The 23,004-nt window shown below is 40.9% G+C and overlaps 1 protein-coding gene across 16 annotated transcripts in view; it reads left to right on the top strand.

The window, feature by feature from the left end:
- The window catches only part of BPTF (bromodomain PHD finger transcription factor), a 61,914-nt gene that overhangs the window by 27,017 nt on the left and 11,893 nt on the right, over positions 1-23,004 (top strand). For 4 of the 16 annotated variants that reach the window (XR_004360278.1, XM_032706523.1, XM_032706522.1 and 1 more), the window contains exons 12-31: positions 107-322; positions 609-3,018; positions 3,247-3,371; positions 3,599-3,727; positions 4,017-4,167; positions 4,861-4,903; positions 6,305-6,557; positions 6,996-7,157; positions 8,114-8,262; positions 8,654-8,777; positions 9,334-9,557; positions 10,690-10,912; positions 11,138-11,934; positions 12,669-12,751; positions 14,164-14,389; positions 14,783-15,126; positions 18,311-18,484; positions 19,392-19,584; positions 20,549-20,633; positions 22,291-22,477. Coding sequence is in view for 15 of the 16 variants with exons in the window: in XM_032706523.1 (XP_032562414.1) it covers positions 107-322; positions 609-3,018; positions 3,247-3,371; positions 3,599-3,727; positions 4,017-4,167; positions 4,861-4,903; positions 6,305-6,557; positions 6,996-7,157; positions 8,114-8,262; positions 8,654-8,777; positions 9,334-9,557; positions 10,690-10,912; positions 11,138-11,934; positions 12,669-12,751; positions 14,164-14,389; positions 14,783-15,126; positions 18,311-18,484; positions 19,392-19,584; positions 20,549-20,633; positions 22,291-22,477 (6,298 nt within the window). In the remaining variant the exon portion in view is untranslated. Of the gene's footprint in view, positions 1-106; positions 323-608; positions 3,019-3,246; positions 3,372-3,598; positions 3,728-4,016; positions 4,168-4,860; positions 4,985-6,304; positions 6,558-6,995; positions 7,158-8,113; positions 8,263-8,653; positions 8,778-9,333; positions 9,558-10,689; positions 10,913-11,137; positions 11,935-12,668; positions 12,752-14,163; positions 14,390-14,782; positions 15,127-18,310; positions 18,485-19,391; positions 19,585-20,548; positions 20,634-22,290; positions 22,478-23,004 lie in introns of all 16 variants that reach the window. The other 12 variants (XM_032706532.1, XM_032706529.1, XM_032706526.1 and 9 more) reach the window with 8 other exon arrangements.

The raw sequence follows: 23,004 nt of genomic DNA, 5'->3' as shown, positions 1-23,004 counted from the left end.
ATGATGTGCAAATGATTTGAGAGGTTAAATTAACATGCATGACAATGTGGCAGAGTACACAAAAATATTCTGAATAATTGAAATAATTTAATTAATTCGTTAATAGCAAAGAGCGAAGATGAAAAATGCAACTTGGATAAACGAAAAGGGCCCACTAAGGTCAAAACAGAGAAAGACAGAGCAAAGGACTCTCGTGATGTGCAAGCAAAAGACAAAGCAGATCTTTCAGAAACCTTGGAGAAAGTGAAAGAAGAAAAGTTGCCTGAAGAAAAAGTAGAAGTTGATACAATTTCTGAAAACTTGGACCAGGCAAAAGACACAGGTGATAATCTTTTGTTATTGTAAAACTACCTGATCATTACACAATTAAAAGCCCAGAACCTCAAAAATAACTATTGAAAAACTGTGTAACACATTTTGTCAAGACATCAAAGTGTCTCTGTGCTTATTATCCATTGTAATAGTGTCTGAAGTTTTTGTTATTTTTTTTCCTCGAAATCTTATTAATATGCTAAAAGTTCCATTTATTTCTTAGTACTTTATGTAAAAATAGAGTTTGGTGTCCGTTGTTGGGGGCTCACTGACTCGGAGTTGTTTCTTCTTCACAGCGGAGAAGGAAATCGATGGTGAAAATGATAAAGTCATCAAGGAAGAACCTATGGATGTAGATGATGTGAAAATTGAATCCTCCCTGAAAGATGAGGACAGTCACTGTAAGCTGGATATAATCAATGTCAGTGAGGGCTTTCATTTAAGGACTTGCTACAAAAGGAAAGTAAAATCATCCAAATTAGACGGACTTCTGGAGCGGAGAATAAAACAGTTCACGCTGGAGGAGAAACAACGCCTGGAGAAGATGAAGCTGGAGGCTGGTGCTAAAACTGGGGGCATTCAATCTGTGAGCCCCCAGAAAAACACAGATGAGCTACAGAGGAAAGGAAAAGAAGGAGGCCAGTTTGACATTTCCTCCCAAGATCAGACCTATATGTCAGATAAGACGCAGCCTGAAGATGCAGAACAGGACTCTTTGCCCATCAGCAGCATCTGCTCTACCAAAACCGGTGAAGAGGAGGAACCTTTGACAAACAGGCTGTCAAAAGGAGAAGGGCAGCTACTGGATGAAGACTCACCTCAATCCTCTGAAGGAGAAAGCTCCATTCACAATGATGGTAAAGAAAACAACCCTGAACCTACAACTGCTGATAAGTGTCGAGGACAAGAGGCTCTTGGGGAGTCTGAGAGTTCTTTAGTGGATGGTTTGAAGCAAACCAGTGCAGAAGGCAAAATCAAATGGGACATTTCAGAAACAAATGAAGAACCTTTGGAACAAAAACTACCTGTTACCAGAGTATCTCAGCGAGAACTTGAAAACTTAGGGCCAGTGGTACCTGAAGGTGGCTGTCGAAGAGATGCTGTGGCCACTCCTGAAAAACCAGATTCAGAAGGGAATTCTGAGCAGCAGAGCAAAGATCCAGAAAACAATTGTATGACAAAAAGCCATATGGAAACAACGCCCTCTCAAGAAAGTGAAATGGAGGAAGAAATTCCTCCTGTAAAGACTGAAAGTAAATCTGAAAAGAAGCTCATATTTCACCAGAAATCAGCTAATAAAGACCTAGAACCACTTAAATCAGGGCTGATTTCTGAAAGAAACCTGGAAAGTCAAACTCTGGAGCACATGGATGGGGTAGATGTTAACGAGGATTTACTGAGCTCCAAACTGACTGAGGCTAATGGTCAAAAGAAAGGGCAGGAACTGAAAGTGGAAACAAGTACCATAAACAAATATCATGATCAGACAAATGTAAATACTGACAAAAAGAATAATAATGGTGATGAAACTGAGGCAGATGTAGAAAAAGAAAAATCATCATTTCAAATGAATGGAAAAGACAGTGACATTAAAGGTTTATCAAATGATGAGTGCTCAGTGAAAGATACCTGTGAAGCTAAGGCAGGGGGTGATATTGAACCAAAAGTTAATAATATTAATAAATCCATTCCAGAACATGAAATAAAACCATTGACTTTTAAGGAATCTTCAGTGAAACCATTCATGAATGGTGACGTCATGGTAGAGGACACAAAGGACAAAAATAATGTGGACTCAAAGTCACATCTGCAGAGTTCACCTGAGTCTGAACCTGGAGAGAGTCTTCAGCCACCACATGAAGTTCCCAAGTATGTGCAGAAAACTGAAGAAAACCAGCTTTCTCCTGAGAGATCTGCCAGTGTTGGCTCTGCTTCCCCTCCAACAAAGGCTGTCTGTAAAGAAAACACCCTGAGTAGTGAGACAGAATCCATGGAAACTGAGGTCACTGAGGAGAACAAAGTTGCTCCGTCACCTGTAACCTCGTGTGAGGAATCCAGCCCGGGCGGTCACTTCGCTGCCCGGAACGGTGTCCAGGCATATCAGATGGAAAACATGAATGGGGAAAGTAAAGTAAAAACTGTTATTACTGAGGTGACTACCACAACTTCAACTGTGTCCACGGAATCCAAAACGGTGTTTAAGGTGGCAGAGTCTGGAGCTGCCAGTGAGGAGAAAACCACGGTGGTTTCATCTACAGAAAATTGTGCCATATCCACAGTAACCACCACCACCACTGTAACCAAGCTCACCACTCCAGCCACAGACAGCAACACTGATGTCATTTCTGTCCAGGAGCACAGTAAAACAGTGGTGACAACAACAGTCACCGACTCCCTGACCACCCCGGAGGGCACACTGGTGACTTCCATGACTGTCAGCAAGGAATATTCCACAAAAGACAAAGTGAAGCTAATGAAGTTTGCAAGACCCAAAAAAACTCGTTCTGGAACTGCCTTACCATCCTATAGAAAATTTGTTACCAAAAGCAGTAAAAAAAGCATATTTGTTTTACCCAATGATGACTTAAAAAAGCTGGCCAGGAGAGGGGGGATCAGAGAGGTTCCCTATTTCAATTACAATGCAAAGCCTGCCTTGGATATCTGGCCATATCCATCCCCAAGACCAACTTTTGGGATCACTTGGAGGTACATACTTTACAGTTTTGAGGAAAAGTTTAGGACACGATGAAATTAATTGAATTTTAAAATACAAGTGAAATATGTGTTTGTGTCCAAAACACACAAGTTTTATTATTTAGTAATTTCATATATTGTTCACTAAAAGTAGAATGGAAAACCTTTGTCCCATTAGTTTGGGTGGGTAATTTTAAATACATTTTGATTTTAAGATATAATTCATACTCTGTCTTTTAGGTACCGACTCCAAACAGTCAAGTCCTTGGCTGGGGTGAGTCTGATGTTGAGATTGCTCTGGGCATGTCTCAAGTGGGATGATATGGCAGCAAAAGCTCCACCTGGGGGAGGAACCACAAGGACAGGTATTATTACTTTAAATTTCTGGGTTTCTTAATGCAGCTCATAATTTTGAGTATTTCTGTAAAGCTCTTGCTGTTAATTTTGAGTATTTCTGTAAGGGCTCAAAGTCAGCTGTGGCATTTGAATTTCTTTAGTCAACAGTTCTAACTAGTTTCTGTTTCTTTACCTTGAGTATATTGGGTTGATTGGAGATTTAGCTTTATTTGTTGCTGTTACTAATGTGTCGTAGAAACAACTGAAACTGAAATTACGACGACAGAAATAATCAAGAGGAGAGACGTTGGTCCGTATGGAATCCGGTCAGAGTACTGTATAAGAAAAATTATTTGTCCCATTGGTGTCCCAGAGGCTCCAAAAGGTATGTTTGTTTAGACATTTTCCCCCTCCCTGTAATCTCCTACAGAAATTAAGGTAACTGGATCTTTATGTTAATTCAGACCATCAAGGGAGCAAACACAGCTTGACATGAGCTGTTCATTCACCTGTGGGAAACAAATGATGCCTTTAACAAAGGGATGTGATTTATCTGAAGCTGAAAGGCCTCCCTGTTCATAAAATGGGACTGAAAAAGACACTAAATCTTGGTTTACACTTTTATTTGGTTTTACCACTGAGCTTAATGTGTGTGTTTTGACTGTTCTCTAAAGAAACTCCAACACCCCAGAGGAAGGGACTTCGATCAAGTGCCCTCAGGCCAAAAAGGCCAGAAACACCCAAGCAAACAGGCCCTGTAATAATGGAAACTTGGGTAGCAGAGGAGGAGTTGGAGCTGTGGGAGATCAGGGCATTTGCTGAAAGGTAAATGAACTCAAGTGAGCTTTTAAAGAAAGCAGTTTTAATTTGTGTGATTGTTAAATCAAAGTTCCCACTAAAGAACGAACTTGGTCACTGTGACTAGTAAAAGCACATCTCTGTTGTATTTTCACCGTGCCTTTTGATAGTCAGGCTTTAAGTTGTAAAGCTAAACTATTTGCTGGTTCCAAAACTAATTTATGCAGATATTACAGATTTGTTAGAAGTAATATTACATTAATTTTTCCATGCTTATGAACTCATCACTGTTTATGCTGAAAGGTTTTTACTGTAATGCCTGAAAAGGCATTAGGCTGCTTTTGGCATGACTTTTTACATACAATATGTGTTAAATACTTCTATAATCCAAAGAAAATGAATGTGTACAAGTAAAGTGAAGGTAAATTCAGCCTGAGAATATAAACGTTATGAGATATTTTAAGTATTTTCTGCTAAGAGTTGGAACAACCTTTTTGAGTCTCTCAGAAAGAGTAATTTTAAATTAATGGTATTACATAGGTTGTGTGCAGTCTCAGATGCAATTATAAAAGCCAGTTTTGAAGCCATGACCAGTTTGTCAGTGCTCTTCAGTCTTGACAGTTGTACTTTTAAGAGAATTAAACTGGATGAAACAAAATCCAGTTCGATGGTGGGATTATCTGTGGTGGTATAACTTACTTTTGGTTGTGTCTTTGGCAGGGTGGAGAAGGAAAAGGCACAGGCAGTTGAACAACAGGCTAAGGTTAGTGAACAGAAGAAGGCAGAGGAATTCAAGGCCCAATTGGAGGCTCAGCTAAAACACCAACGTTTGGCTGCCCAGCAGGTGGGGAGCTGTTGGTGTTCCACCTGTCAGCAACTGGTCACCACATGTGTTACAAACGGGGAATTAACTTTATCCTTACCTTACACCATTTTTCACATAGTGAAAACTGCAAACTAACATCAAACAATGCTGCTCCCGCTGTACATTTGTTATTTTGAAACAGGTTTAAGGCAAACATTTGTCTTGGATTGCCTTTTTTTTTTTTTTTTCCTGCTTAATTTATAATGCTTTAAAAAGGTTTAGTTTGTTTCCATTTTAAAGAAGGCTGAGAAGCACCAATCTCCAGGTAAGGTCATCAGTGTGCAATGGAAAGCTGCCTTGGAATACAGCTGGCTTGGGAGTACAACTGCATTTCATGCTTCAGTCAAATTGAATCTTTTGATTTTATTCTGTCTTAAGTTGGCTGGATGAAGCCCCTTGATAATTTTATTTAAATATATGGAGATATGTATATGTATTTATGTATAAATGTATGCAATTAAAATTAAAGAACCCAACACCATGTTGGTGTTTCACATACATTATTAAGAACTGTGCTTTTTCCCAACTCACTCCTTCTCATTTCATCTTGTTGAAGAAATTAATGGGCATTACTGCACTACTAACCAAACACTGGAATTTAAATTAGTAAATACAGAGATAATTCCAGTAACAAAGGGAAAAATGTGAGATTAGTTGAAATTTTAGAAGAGCTTACTGATACATTTAACTCAGAGAGCCCCTTTGTGAAGGGATTGTAACTTCTCAACAGTTATAGCACAGAAGGTATCTGGGTAAGGTAAGGGATTTTGAACCTAATTTTTTTGATCAGGCTGCAAAGTGGATTTACATTTAAAAGAATATTTTTTAAAATTGCATTCTCAATGGTGAGGTAGAGTGATACAATCTGTGTTTTCCTGTGAAGTGCAGGAAGCTCTAAATTCAGGAATGTAAATGGTAAACTGTGTTGATAATGATGTACCACTTACTGACATAGATGTAACACACATGGTCAAAGCCAAATATAAATGGATATTTTTTCAAAGTTTTGACCTTTCTGATTAATTTGAGACTAATATTTTGGGTTTTCTTAAAGTAAAATGTGCAATGAAATTACCATAAGCCAAGGATTTTAAAGCTGCTGTAGGGAAAGTTTCTGGCTGTGTATTCTGAGCAGAGCTGGAGTTCTGCAGGAAGTCTGTTCTTTAATCCTCTACAGTTTGAACTGAAATCCTACCAGAGTCCTTTGTTTTTCAATACTGGGTAGAGACAGTTGTTTATGTTGCAAAATCCGAAGATGCTAATTATCCCTTTATTCAATTTTCTTTCTGAATCCCACAGAAACGGCTGGAGCAGCAGAAGCAGATCCCTGCAGGAGGGGTGGTGGCTGCAGCCACCACGTCCAGCAGCACTGCCACCACTGTGTCCACTCCTCAGAAAGTCGTGGTGGGCCCCTTGGCAGGCCCAGTCCCCACGGGAACCAAAGTAGTGCTGACTACTAAAGTGGGTTCTCCAGCTACAGTAACATTCCAGCAGAACAAGAACTTCCATCAGACTTTTGCTACTTGGGTTAAACAAGGCCAATCTTCAACAGGTAAGTGGCCATTTAGCATGGGAAGAACATGTGCTGGAGTTCATCCTATAACATCCCATCCTATAAACTGCACATCTCCTCCAGAATACACAGCATTATTACATTTCTGGTTATCTTTGCTCTTAACTCTTGCTATGCCACAAGAACATTTCTGAGGTTATACCTGTCTCATTTTTCTTTGCTAGGAAGTCTTATTTCTGACCTGTCTCATTAACTCCTGACAGTTGTCCTAGTAACCATTAATGCAATCATTCTGTGGTGTACCATACTGTTTCCAAAGCAGAATCTTTACCAAAGCAAGCATGACACATTCAAAAAAAAAAAAAAAAGTAACAACCATCCTGTAGTTTGCTGTTTCATACTGGAAAAAAAAAAAAACAGTCATTTCACTGACTAATTGTTCTGCTCTAAACCTGCCTGTTCTGTGTGCCTCACTAGCCACTAGCACAGCTGCCACCTCAGCCACAACCATTGCCAGCACAGGGCAGACCTTCCAGCTCTCAGGCAGCCCAGTAACGATGGCAGGGAAAGTGATAACTAAGCTGCCACTCCCTGCAAACAGCAAGATTGTTGCCGTCAATGTGCCATCAACTCAAGGAGGTAGGGAAAGGGAACTGAATTCAAATGTATTCCAGCTTGCTGATTAATTCTCCATTGACACTATTTTCCCAACTGTGATTTGAAGGGGGAAAAATTATATAGATAATTACAAGTTTCTAGAGCTTGTTCCCACCCCCCTGCCATGTTGCATATTTGTGTCTGTAAGGGGAAAAATGCAAGGTTTTTTGCCTGTAAGTTATTCTGCATTTCTTAGTGCAAAATTAAGAGCTTTATTTTGAAATGTGGAATGAAGCATGCTTTTTTTTTTTTGTCATCTAAATCAATGAAACAACTTTTTTCATGAGAAAACCCTGCTGTTTTTAGTTATTAATGCTTACAGCTGCTCTTCACTGATGAACAGGAGTTTGGATCCAGACTAAGATTAGCATTTTTTCATCTTAGCTCAAGCAGAGGACTTAATATTTTGATATTTGTGTATGTGTATTGGACAGAAAAGCTCAATTCTCTGTCTGCATTATACTTTATAGCTGAGCAAATCATGAAGGCTGCTGGTTTTGTATTGAAATTTCTTAGGTGACAGGAGAAAAACTGTCCATTTTCTTCAGCACCACAAGCTTGTAGGTGGAAGGTGTTTAAACTGGTCTCCTGCATTTGAAATTAATCAGATTATAGCTTTTAGTGGTTGTGTAACACTAATTTGTGGCACCCTGTCAATGCAAGGGCTTCTTTGTAGTTACCATCAAACTGATCTTTGTGAAGATTCACACTTTCCTTAATCTTATCTAAAATATCTGTTTCTTAACTTAAAATGTAGTTGGACTATTGACAAAGTATCATGCTGCTGCTTTTTACGATATGACAAAGTCTCTCCCAGGAAATGCTCAAAGGTGTTCTAGAAACCTGCAGACTGAGTTCTAAATGCCACCCTGGAGTTGCATTGACTTCCTTTGCTGGCCATTCTGTCATTAATGACTTCTCAATTTTTCTTTAATTAGGTGTGGTTCAAGTTCAGCAAAAGGTATTGGGTATCATTCCATCAACTACAGGTGCAAGTCAAACCTTTACTTCATTCCAGCCAAGGACAGCAACTGTAACCATTAGGCCAAACACCACAGGGACATTAGGAACAACAAGCACTTCACAGGTAAGATGTTCTTCTGATTATATAACTAAAAAAAAAAATGTGGGTGCCAAGATTTTTTAAGTTATTGACAGATATCAAAAGTTCTGTCTAATCGCTTTTCAATGTTTTTTCCAAGGAGGCACAACAGTTCTCTCCAGTTGGAAAAACTAACTGAGCTTGGTAAACCAGTGTGGGCATAGGTGACAAAATATTGAATCTGGTTCTATCTTATTATTTCTTACTATATTTAAACAAAAAAAACAAAAAAACCAAAAAAACCCAAAAAACAAACAAACAAAAACAAACAAACAAACAAAAAAAAACAAACCACCACCCACACAAAAAGATGCAGGGCATATCCCAGGGGTTTTTTTCCCGAGTTTACACGTGGTCTCCACTCTGGTGTCCGTAGGTAGTGCCAGGGACACCGCTCCGCCCTGGAATGACGGTGATCCGGACACCACTCCAGCAGTCAACCCTTGGGAAGACCATCATCAGAACACCTGTAGTGGTGCAACAAGGTATTCTTCCAGCCAGTAGGTTCACTTTAATATTTAAATTTCCAGTGTCAAATCCATAGTTTGTTTCTTCATAAACTTCTGTATTGTTATGTCCCTCATTCTGATTCTTGACTTTTAACTCATGCCTTTTTTTTTTTGGCTTTCGAATGTGTTGGTTGAAGGCTTTGTCACTGTGTTTCATCATTGACACTGGGAAATCTGGTACTTATAAGTCCATTCATTTGGGGGGAAAAAAAAAAACAACTGAAAAAACCTAAAAACATTCAGGGTAATTCTGCATTGAGAAAGCTTGCCTTTAAGAAAAAAAAAACAAAAACAAAAAAAGAAACTAAGTGTCTCAAGTGCACCCTATGTATACAAATCTGAATAAAATAGAAAACATTTTGCAGACTTTTTTCAGTCAATCACCCAGACAAATGGTTTGTGAAGAAAATTTATATGCAAACTGCAGTGTCTGCTTCACCTGTCTGATCACCATCACACCCCATTGCAGGTTGGGCCTGGGAGGTTGGCTGTGCCTATGACTAAAATGCTGGAAGCATGTTTCTTATCTCAAATTATTCCCTTACAGGTCAGACACAGCAAGTGGTGACTCAGATAATCAGGGGTCAGCCTGTCTCAACAGCAGTTTCCAGTACCAGCACAGCTTCTTCCAGTGCTGGGCAGAAAACGGTCACAAGTTCTGGAACTCCCCCTCAGCCAGTGCAGCCACAGACCCCCTCGCAGCCCCCTCGCCCTCAGCAGGGGCAGGTGAAGCTCACCATGGCCCAGCTCACCCAGCTCACACAAGGACAGGTAAAACATTGTCCAGCCCTGGCTGTGCAACTGTGCCAACACCTCCCAAGCCTTTGGATTCCAGCAGTGCAGTGCATCTGCTCTTAAATCTGTGGGTCACCTTCATTTGGGGTGACCACTGGCATAATTACAGACTGAAAGAAGCTTGAATAGTGTCTGGAAAGTTTTAACTATTGCTTCCTGTTGGATTCCCCAGTAAGGTGACTGGCATCAGGATTGTTTAGCAGTGTGGAAAAAAGTGTTTAATAGCAGTAAGGGACATAATTATTCCGGATGACCTGTTTCCTAGACCTTCAGATCAGAATGTTCGTTCCTTGTCTTCTGATTTTGTGTGAAGATTTGGTTTCCATTGACGTTATTCAGAGTCTCAGAGGAAAAATTACAGTAGCTGGAAGTGAAGGAGGAAAAGGTTCTTTAAGCTTCTGCTGAGATCATGAGGATCTGTCAGCAAAAAATAAGTTGAGAATCGAGCATAGGCTAAAAATAGACTTCACTGAGTTATCACAATACCTGTTCCACAAATTATAAATAATGTGTATGAATGATTGTAATGTACAGGCTGCTGGTTGCTAGGTAACATTTTTTTTTTATGTGGAACAAGACTCTGAGCTGAAGGAGGACAGGTTTAGATTAGATATTAGGAAGAAATCCTTTCCTGGGAGGGTGGGGAGGCCCTGACACAGGTTACCCAGAGAAGCTGTGGCTGCCCCATCCCTGGAAGTGTCCAAGGCCAGGCTGGACAGGGCTTGGAGCAACCTGGGCTAGTGGAAGGTGTCCCTGCCCATGGCAAGGGATGGAAGGAGATGATCTTTAAGGTCCCTTCCAACCCAAATCATTCTGGGATTCTGTGAGTTTCTACACCAAAGACACAGAAGAATTTTTGTAAGGACCTTACTCTCCACTGGGTTCACAAAATGTGTAATTAACTCCAACCCAGTCATCTGTTGATGATAGAATTGTTGAAAGTGTATTTTAGTATTTCATGATCTCAAATGCCAGTTTTGGGTTTTAGGGATATGGTATGTGGTAAAAGTATTGAATTCTGAAATCCAAAGGCCTAATTGTTCTGGTTTCCAGCAAAGTCTGTTTTAGAATTCTGTCACTAATACATCAATATTAACTTTTTTTTCAGGGTGGCAGTCAAGGCTTAACTGTGGTAATTCAGGGACAAGGTCAAACTACTGGTCAGCTACAATTAATCCCTCAGGGTGTGACTGTAATACCTGGCCCAGGACAGCAGCTAATGCAAGCAGCTATGCCAAATGGTACAATTCAGAGGTTCCTTTTCACCCCACTCCCAGCAGCTGCTACTACAGCCAGCACAACTACAACCACGGTTTCTACTTCGACCTCGGGTAAGCATCGCTCTGCTCAGCAGAAAAAAGCTTCAATTACAGTTGTATGGGAGTTTTCATGCAGTTGGACAGGGTCTGTTATTACAGTAAATTCGTTGGAAGTGTATTGCAAAGTCTGTTGGATTTTTGCATGGAGCTTTACAGTAGTTCTGAGAGGTTTGAATGAATCAGGCTCATAGATGTGCCATTTGAAGTTAATGGAATGCTTGTTTTCCTCGTTTCCAGGTACAGGGGAGCAGAAGCAGGCTCTGCAGGCCCAGCCAGCATCAGCACTGCCACCAGTTCAGGGACAGCCTCAGAGCCAGCAGCAGTCCCAGGCTCCGGCGCAGATCCCGCCTTTGCCCCAGCCCGAGGCTCAGGGCCAGCCCGAGGCTCAGGCTCCAGCTCCTGGTGACTCTCCAGTCCCTCCTGAAGCACAACCATCCAAATCTCCGGCTCAGTCTCCAGCCCAGGCTCCAGGGCTCTCTCCAGCGCCAGTCCCGATCCAGCCACAGCCCGCGGTCCTGCCCCAAGGCCAGTCCCAAGCCCAGGCTCAGCAACCAGCTCAGGTGCAGACTCCAACCCACCAACCGAGCCCGATGCAACCCCCTGCTCCCATCCAAATTCCAGCTCAGCTGCAGCAGGTCTCAACCCTTCCGAGTTTAAATCAGGTTCCTGTGCAATCCCCAGCTCGTCCTCAGCTGCAACTTCAGCAGCCTCCAACAAAAGTTATTGCAGTGCCTCAGCTTCAGCAGCGAGTGCAAGTTCTCTCCCAGCTGCAGTCCCAGGTGGTGGCTCAGATACAAGGCAGTTTGCCCCAGCAGATCAAGCTGCAGTTACCCCTTCACATCCACCAAAGCAGCCCAGGGCAGGCTCACCAGATTCAGAATGTGGTGACAGTGCAAGCAGCTAGTGTTCAGGAGCAGCTGCACAGAGTTCAGCAGCTCAGGGAGCAGCAACAGAAGAAAAAGCAGCAACAGATAGAAATTAAACGTGAGCACACCCTTCAGGCTTCTAATCAAAGTGACATTATCCAGAAACAGGTAAAGTTAACAGAAGGAAATTGAACCTTAATGAATGAAACAAAGCTCATTTTAAATGCCTGTTCTTGTTAACAATGTTAATACATTTGATAGGCAGTTAATTTGATTCTTTCAAAGTTAGTGCAGGATTGCTTTTGGCCATTTAATTAAATATTCTGAGTTAATTCAGCGCATCAAGTCACTTGTACCATGTTTGCATTCCTCTGTCACCTTAATTCAACTTACCACTGGCTGCTGGGACAATCCATCTTTATTCTCAGTTCAGGGAAGACAGGTCATAGCCAGGAGAGCTGATGGTCAGAACAGATGTGCAGTACTTTCATTACCTGAAAATTTAGGTTCCAAAGAGGTATCTGAGATGTAAAGCTGTTGGATGGCTGCGGGGCTTAAAACCAAAAAATAGATACATCAGGCTCTTACCATTTTTAAAATGAAACAACCGGTCACTGAGGAGATACAGTCAATTTACATTTAGACCCTGGGTTTAAAGTTGACATAAGCAAAATATCCTACTCTGGGGGTGGGATGTTAATTTTCGATTTCTTTTTCAAGTTTCAAATAACTGTTTTAAACTAGCACTGCTCCCCTGATAAAATCAGCTTTATTTTGTCACTGAGTGAAATAAATAACACTCCTTTTCTTTAACTTAGGAAATGTCCTGGTTCTCCCAGTAATACTGTGAAATACTGGCTAAAGTTTTCATCTTTTATTTTGGATTCTGTATCATCCTGCAGGTGGTTATGAAGCAGAATGCTGTCATAGAACACCTGAAACAGAAGAAGATGCTGACTCCAGCTGAGAGGGAAGAAAATCAGAGGTGAATGTGCATCACAGTGAATCTCTAGATGTGAAAGCTTTACATTTGTAACATCTTTTAATGGTGGCATAACAAAACACTGGTTTGTAAAAACCTGCTTAAAGAAATGTTGCTGGTTCAAAATTGCTTCAAGTAACACTTAAAATTATCTTAATTTTGATTGAATCCTGTGTAATCTCAATTTTATTTTGATTATATGTTATTTAAGTAACGTTATGTATCATGTGTTTGGAGCTGGCCACAGTTTTTAAACTCAAGGTAAAACCCATCCTTGAAGGAGCACAGAATTGAGAGTTAATGGTTCTGCTGCAAAAAAAAAAAGCCTGGTTTTTGTTTGTCCTTTATCGTGGCCATTTGTTTCCATTCTTGTCCTCTGCACATCCCACTCTACAGAAGGAGCTGAAGAGCTGGGAGACAGTTTGACAAACTGGGAGATTTTATGCTGGAAGCTGCTAAACAGAAATTTGAAGTGTGTGTCATTTGCCTTGGGACTCCTTTTCACTCCTGCAGTTGCTTCAATTAGATAATCACAAGTGTGTGTGTCAGATACTAAGAAAAAGAATAGTGTGTTTTATAAGGTTTTTGATCATCAAATCACAAGCTCAGTTGATTACAACACTATCACTGGGTGCTACTTATTTAGTGTGGATAATTGCGTAAGGAATAAGATGTGTTGGATATTCTCCTCATTTAATGGTGTCAGACAGCCACAGTGCTATTAACTGAGAGAAGTCAAATTTAAAACAAGAGGGGAGAAAAGGGTTCTAACTAGCCTGGTTCATGGTCTTTCCATCTCACTGATCTATTCTTCTCCAAAATAAATAAAAATTGCAGAACAAGTGAGCAGGAGAATAGATTTATAGTTGAGTGTACAGCAAGCAGATGAAAAATTAATCCTGAGCTGTCATTAGCGAAGAAATTGGGAACTGTTTTATTGTGAATTTTATACAGTGAAAACTATTTGGCAGTCTTTGTGCCAAAACACAAAATCCTGGTAGGATTTGGTGGTCACTGGAGTGAGGAAATGTCTGCTTTAGGAGTTACAGGCTTCCAGCTCACTTTCATCCTGAATCAGAATAAACATCCAGCTCTTTCAAAGAAGACTGTGGAAACTGGATTGAGTGAAAATGTCTTTAATCATATTAAAGCCAAAGCTTTGCAGGGAGTTGTGGAGAAATTAGTACTCAGATCAGTTAAGGCCCTCTTGAGCCTAACACGAGTCTGGATCTCTCCCAGCAGTGTTGTAGTAAATAAGCAGGAGTGGGAGCACTGTGTGTTACTAAATTTACCTTGTGCATCTTAAGAAATACAATAATTTAGCTTTGCAGTGACTGGAGACCTGATCCTGCTTTCTCAGCTGGGAGTTAACAGGCAGCTCAGCACAATGTCCCTTTTCTTTATTCCTTCCCCAGGATGATTGTGTGCAACCAAGTGATGAAATATATTCTGGATAAGATAGACAAGGAAGAAAAACAGGCAGCTAAGAAGCGGAAGCGAGAGGAGAGCGTGGAGCAGAAGCGCAGCAAACAGAACGCCACCAAGCTCTCAGCTCTGCTCTTCAAGCACAAAGAACAGCTGAAAGCTGAAATACTGAAAAAAAGAGCACTTCTGGACAAGGATCTACAGATTGAGGTGCAGGTAAGGGCAGAGTCTCAAAGACTGATTTGATTTTAAGCTGGGGAGAACGTTTGTGTGTTAATCTTTGTTTACTCAGTGAGATTTTAAGGATACTTGCAGGAAGAAGCTCTGGTTATGGATCCTCTGCCGACCTACTTTATGTCCTTTGGATGCCTCTTGGTTTTCTTGTGGACTGAAGTCACCTTGTTTTTACAGCCAGTGGGCCAGAGTAGCCCAAGAGTATCATCTCTTAATGTTGTGTGAATTATAGTTTAAGAACATGAAAAAAATGCATATTTAAATGGCTTTAATTGTTTTCTTTAAGTGTGGGGATTTTTGCCTAGACTGTAATGCTGTCTTGAAATAATCATATGAAGTGCCTCCCTCTCTATTTATTCATTTAATACACTTCAGGAGGAGCTAAAGAGAGACTTGACTAAAATTAAGAAAGAAAAGGAAAAGGCCCAGGCAGCAGCTGCTGCAGCAGCCGCCGCAGCCGCCGCAGCCGCAGCCGCTGCCCCACCACCACCACCACCAGTGCCACCAGTGCCACCACCACAGCAGGCAGCCAGCGTCACCTCCTGCTCCTCCACCACTGTCCCGGTGCCAGTGTCCTCCCAGAAGAGGAAACGAGAGGAGGAGAAGGATTCCTCGGCTTCCAAGTCCAAGAAAAAGAAAATGATTTCTACTACCTCAAAGGAAACGAAGAAGGACACAAAGCTTTACTGCATCTGTAAAACGCCTTACGACGAGTCCAAGTGAGTAGAGGTGCCACAGCCCCCTCCTGCATGTTCTTAGTGTAGGCTTAGTGTCAGTGTTAGTGCCAGGCAGTGCTAGAGCTGGAGATAGTGGCAGGTCGTTGCAGTGATCACTGAAGCATAGAGAATAAAGTCTCTATTTTCCACTAGCAGTTACAAATATTAACATACCTGATTTATGCTGTTACTGTTCGTGGTTTATATTTCCTCGTTTGCATGTCTCCATTGTGTGACCTTCCTGTCTCACATGCACATACTCTTTTCTTTTTTTCCCCTCCGCTCTGTTACTCTTTCTTTTGCTGTTTTGCCTCTGCCTCAGAAGCAAGTGACAACTTGGTTTGGGCAATTTCTTGTGGATAAGTAGCTTTGGTACCGTCTTCCAGTCTAAAAGACTTTTTTTTGTAAGTCAGTAGCCAGTAAAGGGGGCTCTGAGCCACTGGACTGCAGTTCACTTTGGACAATGTTTCAGGTAGCAATGGTTTCCATGTGTTAGAATTTGCATCCCAGGGTTGATAAAAATAAAATGAACATTTAAGCATTTGACAAAGTGAAAACTGCAGTCCTCTGTAGTTTGGTTCTGATTGTGAATGAGGACAAATATTTATGCTACATACAGAGTTTGTGAAGAAATGTTGTAAGTGGTGGAGTGGGAGATCCAATGGATTCCAGGGAATAGTGTTACAGATTCCTGCTGAACAGCAGCAGTTAGTAATGGTTGATGTCTGAGAGCTGTGTATGTAAAATAAATCTGACTTTAGACCAATTCCAAGTGAGTATTTATCTGCTCAACAAGTGAGCAGATTGACACCCAGTAGTATGAATTGGTGCCATTTGGTGGTGGATCAAACGCTGATAACAGAGAGAAACCATAGAGCTGGAGTGGTGCTTTCACTCCAGAAGTGGTTCTTCCTTCCAAGTTTAAGGCCAGGACTAGAGGATCTCTTGAGGTTCCCTCTAGCCTTTTGTGGATTTTAATTATTTTTTAAATGAAGTTGAGGTCTTAGGGGTTATTTTCGTCTTGGTTGTTGAGTGGCTCTGCCCATTCCACCAGTCCTTCAGCGTGGGGAATGGGGCTGCTCCCCGTGCTGCCAGTCCTGCAGGAAGGGCAGAGGGATGCCCTGGCTGGGAATTCACTGTGACTTCTAAGGAATATCACTTAAGGAATGTTGTCTGTATCAGGCTTTGCCACCCAGTGCATTTAGGGGACCCTGTTCTTTGGTGTGATCCTAAACAGAGATGTGTTACTGCCTCCAGTCAGTGAGGGGTACAACTGGCACAAAAATGAGAGGAACAAATTCTGTGAGCAAAGGGATTTGATTGTCAGACTAACTCTATGGTCAAAGACTGAATTTTGATAGCCTGAATCATGTGCTTCAGTGCACTGAATAAAACTTGAAGAAAATGAAAGTTTAATAACTCAGTATTATCCTCAGCAATATAATTCAGCTCTGCTGCTCTGCTTTTTGTGAGTTTTAAATTTGATGTTCTTACAAATGATGGCTGTACCGTTGAACTCCTTAATCCTTTCCCTGTTTTGAAAGGAATTAGTTGAGTTTTAAAACAATTTTGTGGGAAACATTTTTTTGTTTTCATCTATACGTAGGCATCAGATCTTCCTCTTTGTGCTGGTGTCTCTTTTCTACTTCAGAAAAGATACATGTGCCACTTGAAGAGTGAATTTGTGGTATTTTATGAATACCCTGTGCATTTTTTTGGATGTGTAGTAAATTCTGCTGTGTATTTTACTGCACATTTCTTATGTTTGGCTCTCATTTGTGATACTCCAGGGCTATAGGGATTTGCTGATATTGTTTTTGAGGATGGTCAGTAAGGATATCTTTCTAAGATTCCTATTTAGATTCCAACTTATTTGTTAAAGCACAGTGTAACAGCTGTTCCACAGTCCAGTGCAAGGTTTGGCATCCAGACCTGGATGTAAATGTGCTTCCACATCACCCAGGAGCAGCCACAGCCCCTCTTGGGAAGGGAACACAGGCTGAGTTGTTGAGAGTTGTCAGAACCTCTGTCTGTCCGTTCTTTATGGAAGTTGGGTTGTGTGATATTGCTTTTAGGATTTTCCTGACTGCAAAATATAAGAGAAAAGGCAGGATCTGGGTGTCCAGGGTGTGTGCAGAGGCCCAGGGAATTCGAGATTGTTTTGTGGAACATGGGGTAGGCACTGCCCTGGTGCTGGTGTGGTGTCCACCCAGTCTGGGGTGTTGCAGACTGACAGGATGGCAGGAATTCCTACAGCAGCACGTGGCAGGGGGTTGTGTTCTCCAAAATCCAGGAAGATGGAGGTTCCCAGTCCGCTTGCTTTTGCTTAGGCAGAGAGAATGGATGTGCACCGTCCCCATCTGGTTGTCACGAGTCACAGGTGTGTCCTGAGATGTCCATACACGAGTTACAAACATCCTTGCATAATATTTTACAGTTTTGTCACATCATTCTGTGCAAGGTCCCATCCCCATGGTTCTGTCCCTGGTTCCCTTCACTTTGTGTCATACCATACCTGGTTCTGTCACACAGCTGTGTCTGAGAGGAGACATTATTCACTCGAGAACGGTCCACATTCCACTTTGTCGCAATTTTAAGTACTTTATTATCAGTTTTTCAGTGCACATTCCTCCCCCAAAAAATACCCCACCAAGATTTAAAATTGACAACCATGCCCTGACCCCATTTTCTTTCGTATCATGTTGTACCAGTAGTACCTACACACGGCTGGTTGCATGTTCTTGTAGTGTACTTGTAACTCCTAGTTGGTGTTTGCGCTTTGCTTTTGTTTTTTAAATTAACTGAGACCTACATTTTCAAACCTTAAGGAAACGTTTCAGTGGCTTTTGAGCTGCAATTTTGAAAATGTAAACCTTTTTCTTTGGCCTTGTCTTTTTGTGCCTTTGATAGTTTTTCCACACGCACACTGAAGACAGTAGATTTTTAGCCCATTCTGGTTACATATTAATATGTACATATTAATACATGTGCATTTGAATTTAAAATTGACCCAAGTGACCTTACTGCCAGTCTAGCTGCAGCATGAGATATTTTGTAAGGACAGGGAGCAGGGAAACTGAGACAGAAAGCAGGCCAGCAGCAAGTACATCAGAGAGAAGTGCAGGGAAAAGTGCCATGCCATTTGAAATGACAATTACATTGTCATTTTCATTGTGAACACTTTTAGGTTCTATATTGGCTGTGATCTTTGTACTAACTGGTATCATGGAGAATGTGTTGGAATCACAGAAAAGGAGGCTAAGAAAATGGATGTGTACATCTGTAATGAGTGTAAACGGGCACAAGAGGGCAGCAGTGAGGAGTTGTACTGTATCTGCAGAACACCTTATGATGAGTCGCAGTGAGTTCGGATCAGAACCTCTTATTCCATGTTTAGGTAGCAAACTGCTCTGACTGTGCTTTCCTGTTCCTTGCCAAGCATAAAAAAAAACCCCAAACAGTTATTCTGCATATATTGTATTCATTCGTAATACAAAATTGCTTTCTGGTAATTGTCTTTCCCCCTCCCCGTCCCCCAAATGTTTCTGTTCGGTAAATGTTTAGGAAAAGTGGAGTTTTCAGGGTGGTCAAAATGTGTTGTAGTTTTTATGCCAAAACACCGTGAATTTAAATTGGGATTTATTTGACTTTTTTTTTTTTAACAAGGGATGGTTAGATTAAATGACAAATGCTGTATTGAGTGGATTTTTTTGTGCTTTGATCTGGCTAGAAAACATAATTTTAGTATGGGGGTGTATGGTTGGTATATGATATATATATATATATGTATAAATATGCATCTTTTACTGTAAGGCTTTGTGTCATAGAATACCCCTCCTGTATTCAATTACAAGACTGAAGCTCCCATATGAAAAATGCTTGTATGGAGTGAACCAAGCCCTAGTTTTAGTCCAGTTTGTGCAAAATGCATCTTGAATTGGTTTGGATACTGGCTGGGTGAGACTTCTGGCTTTCCACTGTTCCTTTCATCTCTAAAGCAGAAGAATGATTTTTGCAATCTCACTTGCTTGAAAGTGCCTGTTATAAAATTGAGGAGCTTGTTTTGCAATGGTCTGTAATTTAGCCTGTTTGTAAACACGAGAGCAGCCGGAATAGTGTCGTTAGAATTTGTCACTCTGAAACATCACGTTGCACTGTCGTATTGAATCATGCCAAGTTATCTGCTTGGGGATTGCAGGTTTATGTGTTTAAATGCAAAGTTGGCATTGAAGAGGTGAAGGCACTGACACTTGGTTTGGCTCTTGCAGATTCTACATTGGCTGTGACCGGTGTCAGAACTGGTATCACGGGCGCTGCGTTGGCATTTTGCAGAGCGAGGCCGATCTCATCGACGAGTACGTGTGTCCCCAGTGCCAGTCCACAGAGGATGCCATGACTGTGCTCAGCCCCCTCACTGACAAGGACTATGAAGGGTTAAGGAGAGTCCTGCGCTCCTTGCAGGTGAGGAGAAGGATGGCAGCACCTTGGAGTGCATGGCAGCACCTTGGAGTGCTTCACTCCCTCGTGAGCCTTGGAGGAGGGTTTGATTTCTCTGTAGTAACTCTTCATGAAGAGGGAGTAGCAAAGCTTTGCTTTTTGGTGAGAAATGCCACTGTGTCAGCTGCAAACTTGCTTGACATTACTGTGCTGAAGAATATTTACAAGAATTACTTTATCAATGCTTCTGAGTCAGTGAAAATAAGCAATGTCTTCATTGAAAGGCTTTTAGAGGAAGCAGGTTCAGAATCCCAAAGGGCAGAGTGGAAGCCCAACTGCACAGGGTGTGGAAGGTGCAGTGTTCTCTTCTGTACAAGGTGCATTGCTCTGTTCTCAGATCACTTTTCTATGGTTTCTGTTCTACATTTCTATACTGTAATTCAGAGTTACCAGATTTCAGTGTTCTACAGTGTTATCAGCATGTAAATGATGGCATCCTGATAATGAGAATAACATCACTGTCTGATACAGTATATCTCTGGTTTGTCTGTCACTCCCAAATAGGCTTTTTCTGCTACAACTGTAAAGACTTTTTAAGAATTCTTAAAATTCTTAAAATTATGGTAACAGAAATCCTGTAAGTAATATTTTTGTTGTTCTATATTTTGCATACATCTATGGAAACAAATTAATTTTTTGAGTACTTGAAAGCACTCTCAGTAAATTCATTCCATACTTTTCCATGCAGCCTGTTCAGCACAATATCCTGTTATGTCTGAATTTCACATTATTTCCTGTTTTGAAGCCCAACTACTCGGTCATTGACATTTAAAACATCAGATGAGAACTAGTCACTTTTTCATATAATGCTGCACTTCTTCCTTAAATTCAACTCTAGACTCCAACAGATAAAAGGATGATGAAAATATTTAGCTATTAATAGTGCTAATTTAATTTTGTTTTTAATTCTCTCCTGTTTCCCTGCCAGGCTCACAAGATGGCATGGCCCTTCCTAGAACCAGTAGATCCCAACGATGCACCAGATTATTATGGTGTCATTAAAGAGCCAATGGGTAAGTGTTGGTGAGAAGAGCCTGAGTGAGAGGATTTGGGCTTTTGGATATCAAATTAATTCCCTGCTGACCAGTTCTGGCCATGTGTTGTAAAATACCCAGTTTTTGCAGTGAGGCAGGTGAAACAATGTGATTTCTCATTGGTATATTTAGAAGTTCATGGGGGTTAAGATACCTACTTCTGGCTGTCTCCTTTCACCAGATGAAATGTGGAAGTCAGTGCAGCAATAGAATAGAATTCTTGTTTTTAAGTTGCTTTGTTTAAAGAGGAAAATTTTATTATGTTTTCCTTTTGCTGGGTTTTTTATGTCTTTATGCATCTGCTCCTACAAAGTTTGGGATATTACTCCAGAGGCTGAGGAGAAGGTGGTGCTAACACAGGGAAGTGTGACATGCAGTTTAAGATGGAGTTTAAAATCATCTTCATGTGACTTGATAGAACACTAAATTTTGTATTCCACATAATTTGTCTGTAGGAACAAAATGGATTCAGAGGTTGTGCATGTGGGGCAAGAGGAGAGGGAGGTGCTGCAGCTTTATGGTGCTTTGCTCTGATCTCATTAGAGCTTAGCAGGTAGTTGGGAATAATCTGGATAAGCACTTGAATGTGAAACCTGGGAAGATCCACCTCCCGAGGGAAATGCTGTTGGGAATGTTATTCCTTTCCTTCCATTATGGGACCAGTAACTTTTCATATCTCTAAATGAGAGCCAGTGCATCATTTGAGCTTTCCTGCCTACTCCTTACTCACCCTAGAAATAGGAAAGGTAAATTTAGTATCTTGGCAAAATTGTAGTATGTTGACTGAAAATAATATTTTTGTTTAGAAATTATCTCCTTTCCTGCTTTTGGATTGGGCTGTTATGAAAATGCTTAACACGTTTCATAGCTGATGGGTTAAAGTTTATAAGGAAAGACACTTGTAAGTATAAAAGTAAATCTGAGTAAAACGCACCAGGTAATCTGCAGTTGCTTTCACACTTTCTGGCATTACTGGCATTTAAAAATAAGCACTTCAAGGGCTTTTCCCATGGGTAGATAAGTTGTTTTTCTGTCTAGAAGTGCCACTAGACATTTGCACAGTTATATTTATATTTGGCAGTTCTCATTCCTCTCCCTCTTTTAATGGATATTTGCATTAAACTAGGACAATTACTGCTCACTTCACCATTCCTGTCTCTTTAAAGTGTCTGGTCAGGAAGGATGAGAGCTCTGGCATTTTGCATGATCCTGCACTTGAAATCTTTCCTCTGTGCCATGTGTAATGTGCACATGCCCATGAGAACTGATAGTTCCTTCAGAGCAAGTCAGGAATTAAAACAATAATCAGAAGGTACAGTGCCAGAAACTGAATCCACATTGTCTGACCTTTTTTTTTCCCCCCTTAATTTCTTCAGAAAAAGCAGGGAGCTTCCTGCAAGAGACCCAGGTTTTCCAAGGTCATTCTGATACTTGCATTTGGTTTAATTCAGCTGCACACAACACGTTCATGCACAAGTGTTTATTGTGAGGGAGATCTCCTGGTGCCACCATCACAACCAGCACCCCTGGGACAGCAGCTAACCTGGATAAGGCTTTGTTTCCCACAGTCTTGGCAGTGTAGACTTCTGTTTAGGATGAAAATGTCTCATTTAAGCAATCTTTGGTTTCTTTAAAGACCTGGCCACCATGGAAGAACGGATCCTGAAACGCTACTACAAAAAGGTCACGGAGTTTGTGGCAGATATGACCAAAATTTTTGATAACTGCCGTTACTACAATCCCAGTGACTCCCCTTTTTACCAGTGTGCAGAAGTTCTCGAGTCTTTCTTTGTACAGAAACTAAAAGGATTTAAGGCAAGCAGGTAAGTTTTGGGTGTTCTCCCCTGAAATCTCCTTTCTAAGCTCATGTTCATACAGGGATTTGCTGCCCCCTGCACTTTCCTGGACAACTTGCTTTTAAAGGGAAATCAATCTATAATCAATTCTATAATAGCCAGCTGTCATTTCTTTGGTCAAAATTAAGGTTTAAAGATGATTTTGTGGAGGTTACTTTGGAATGTTTGTTCAAAAGGAGTTGTGACATAGAAATTTGGGCAGTAGCAGAAATGTACAAAATTTGAATGACACTTTAACTCATTCCTGCAGAAAACTTAATAATTTCTGATCAGGACAAATGCTGTGTCTGAGTTCTGATGATGTTCTATTCTGCAGCAAATACTTCTCATGCTAATAAGAGACAATCCAATGGAAGCGTAAAATCCAGTGGAAGAAATTAAAATACTTCAGTTTTACTCCTTCTCTCATCTTTTTACAACTCACCACCTTTGAAACAGAGGGAATAAGTACAGTTTAAAGTAGTAGATGAAAAATGAACCTAAGTCAAAATTTA

The sequence above is a fragment of the Chiroxiphia lanceolata genome, chromosome 19 (assembly GCF_009829145.1).
Source record: "Chiroxiphia lanceolata isolate bChiLan1 chromosome 19, bChiLan1.pri, whole genome shotgun sequence".
In the NCBI taxonomy this organism is placed as follows: domain Eukaryota; kingdom Metazoa; phylum Chordata; class Aves; order Passeriformes; family Pipridae; genus Chiroxiphia; species Chiroxiphia lanceolata.
This window is presented reverse-complemented; position numbering and strand designations above follow the sequence as displayed.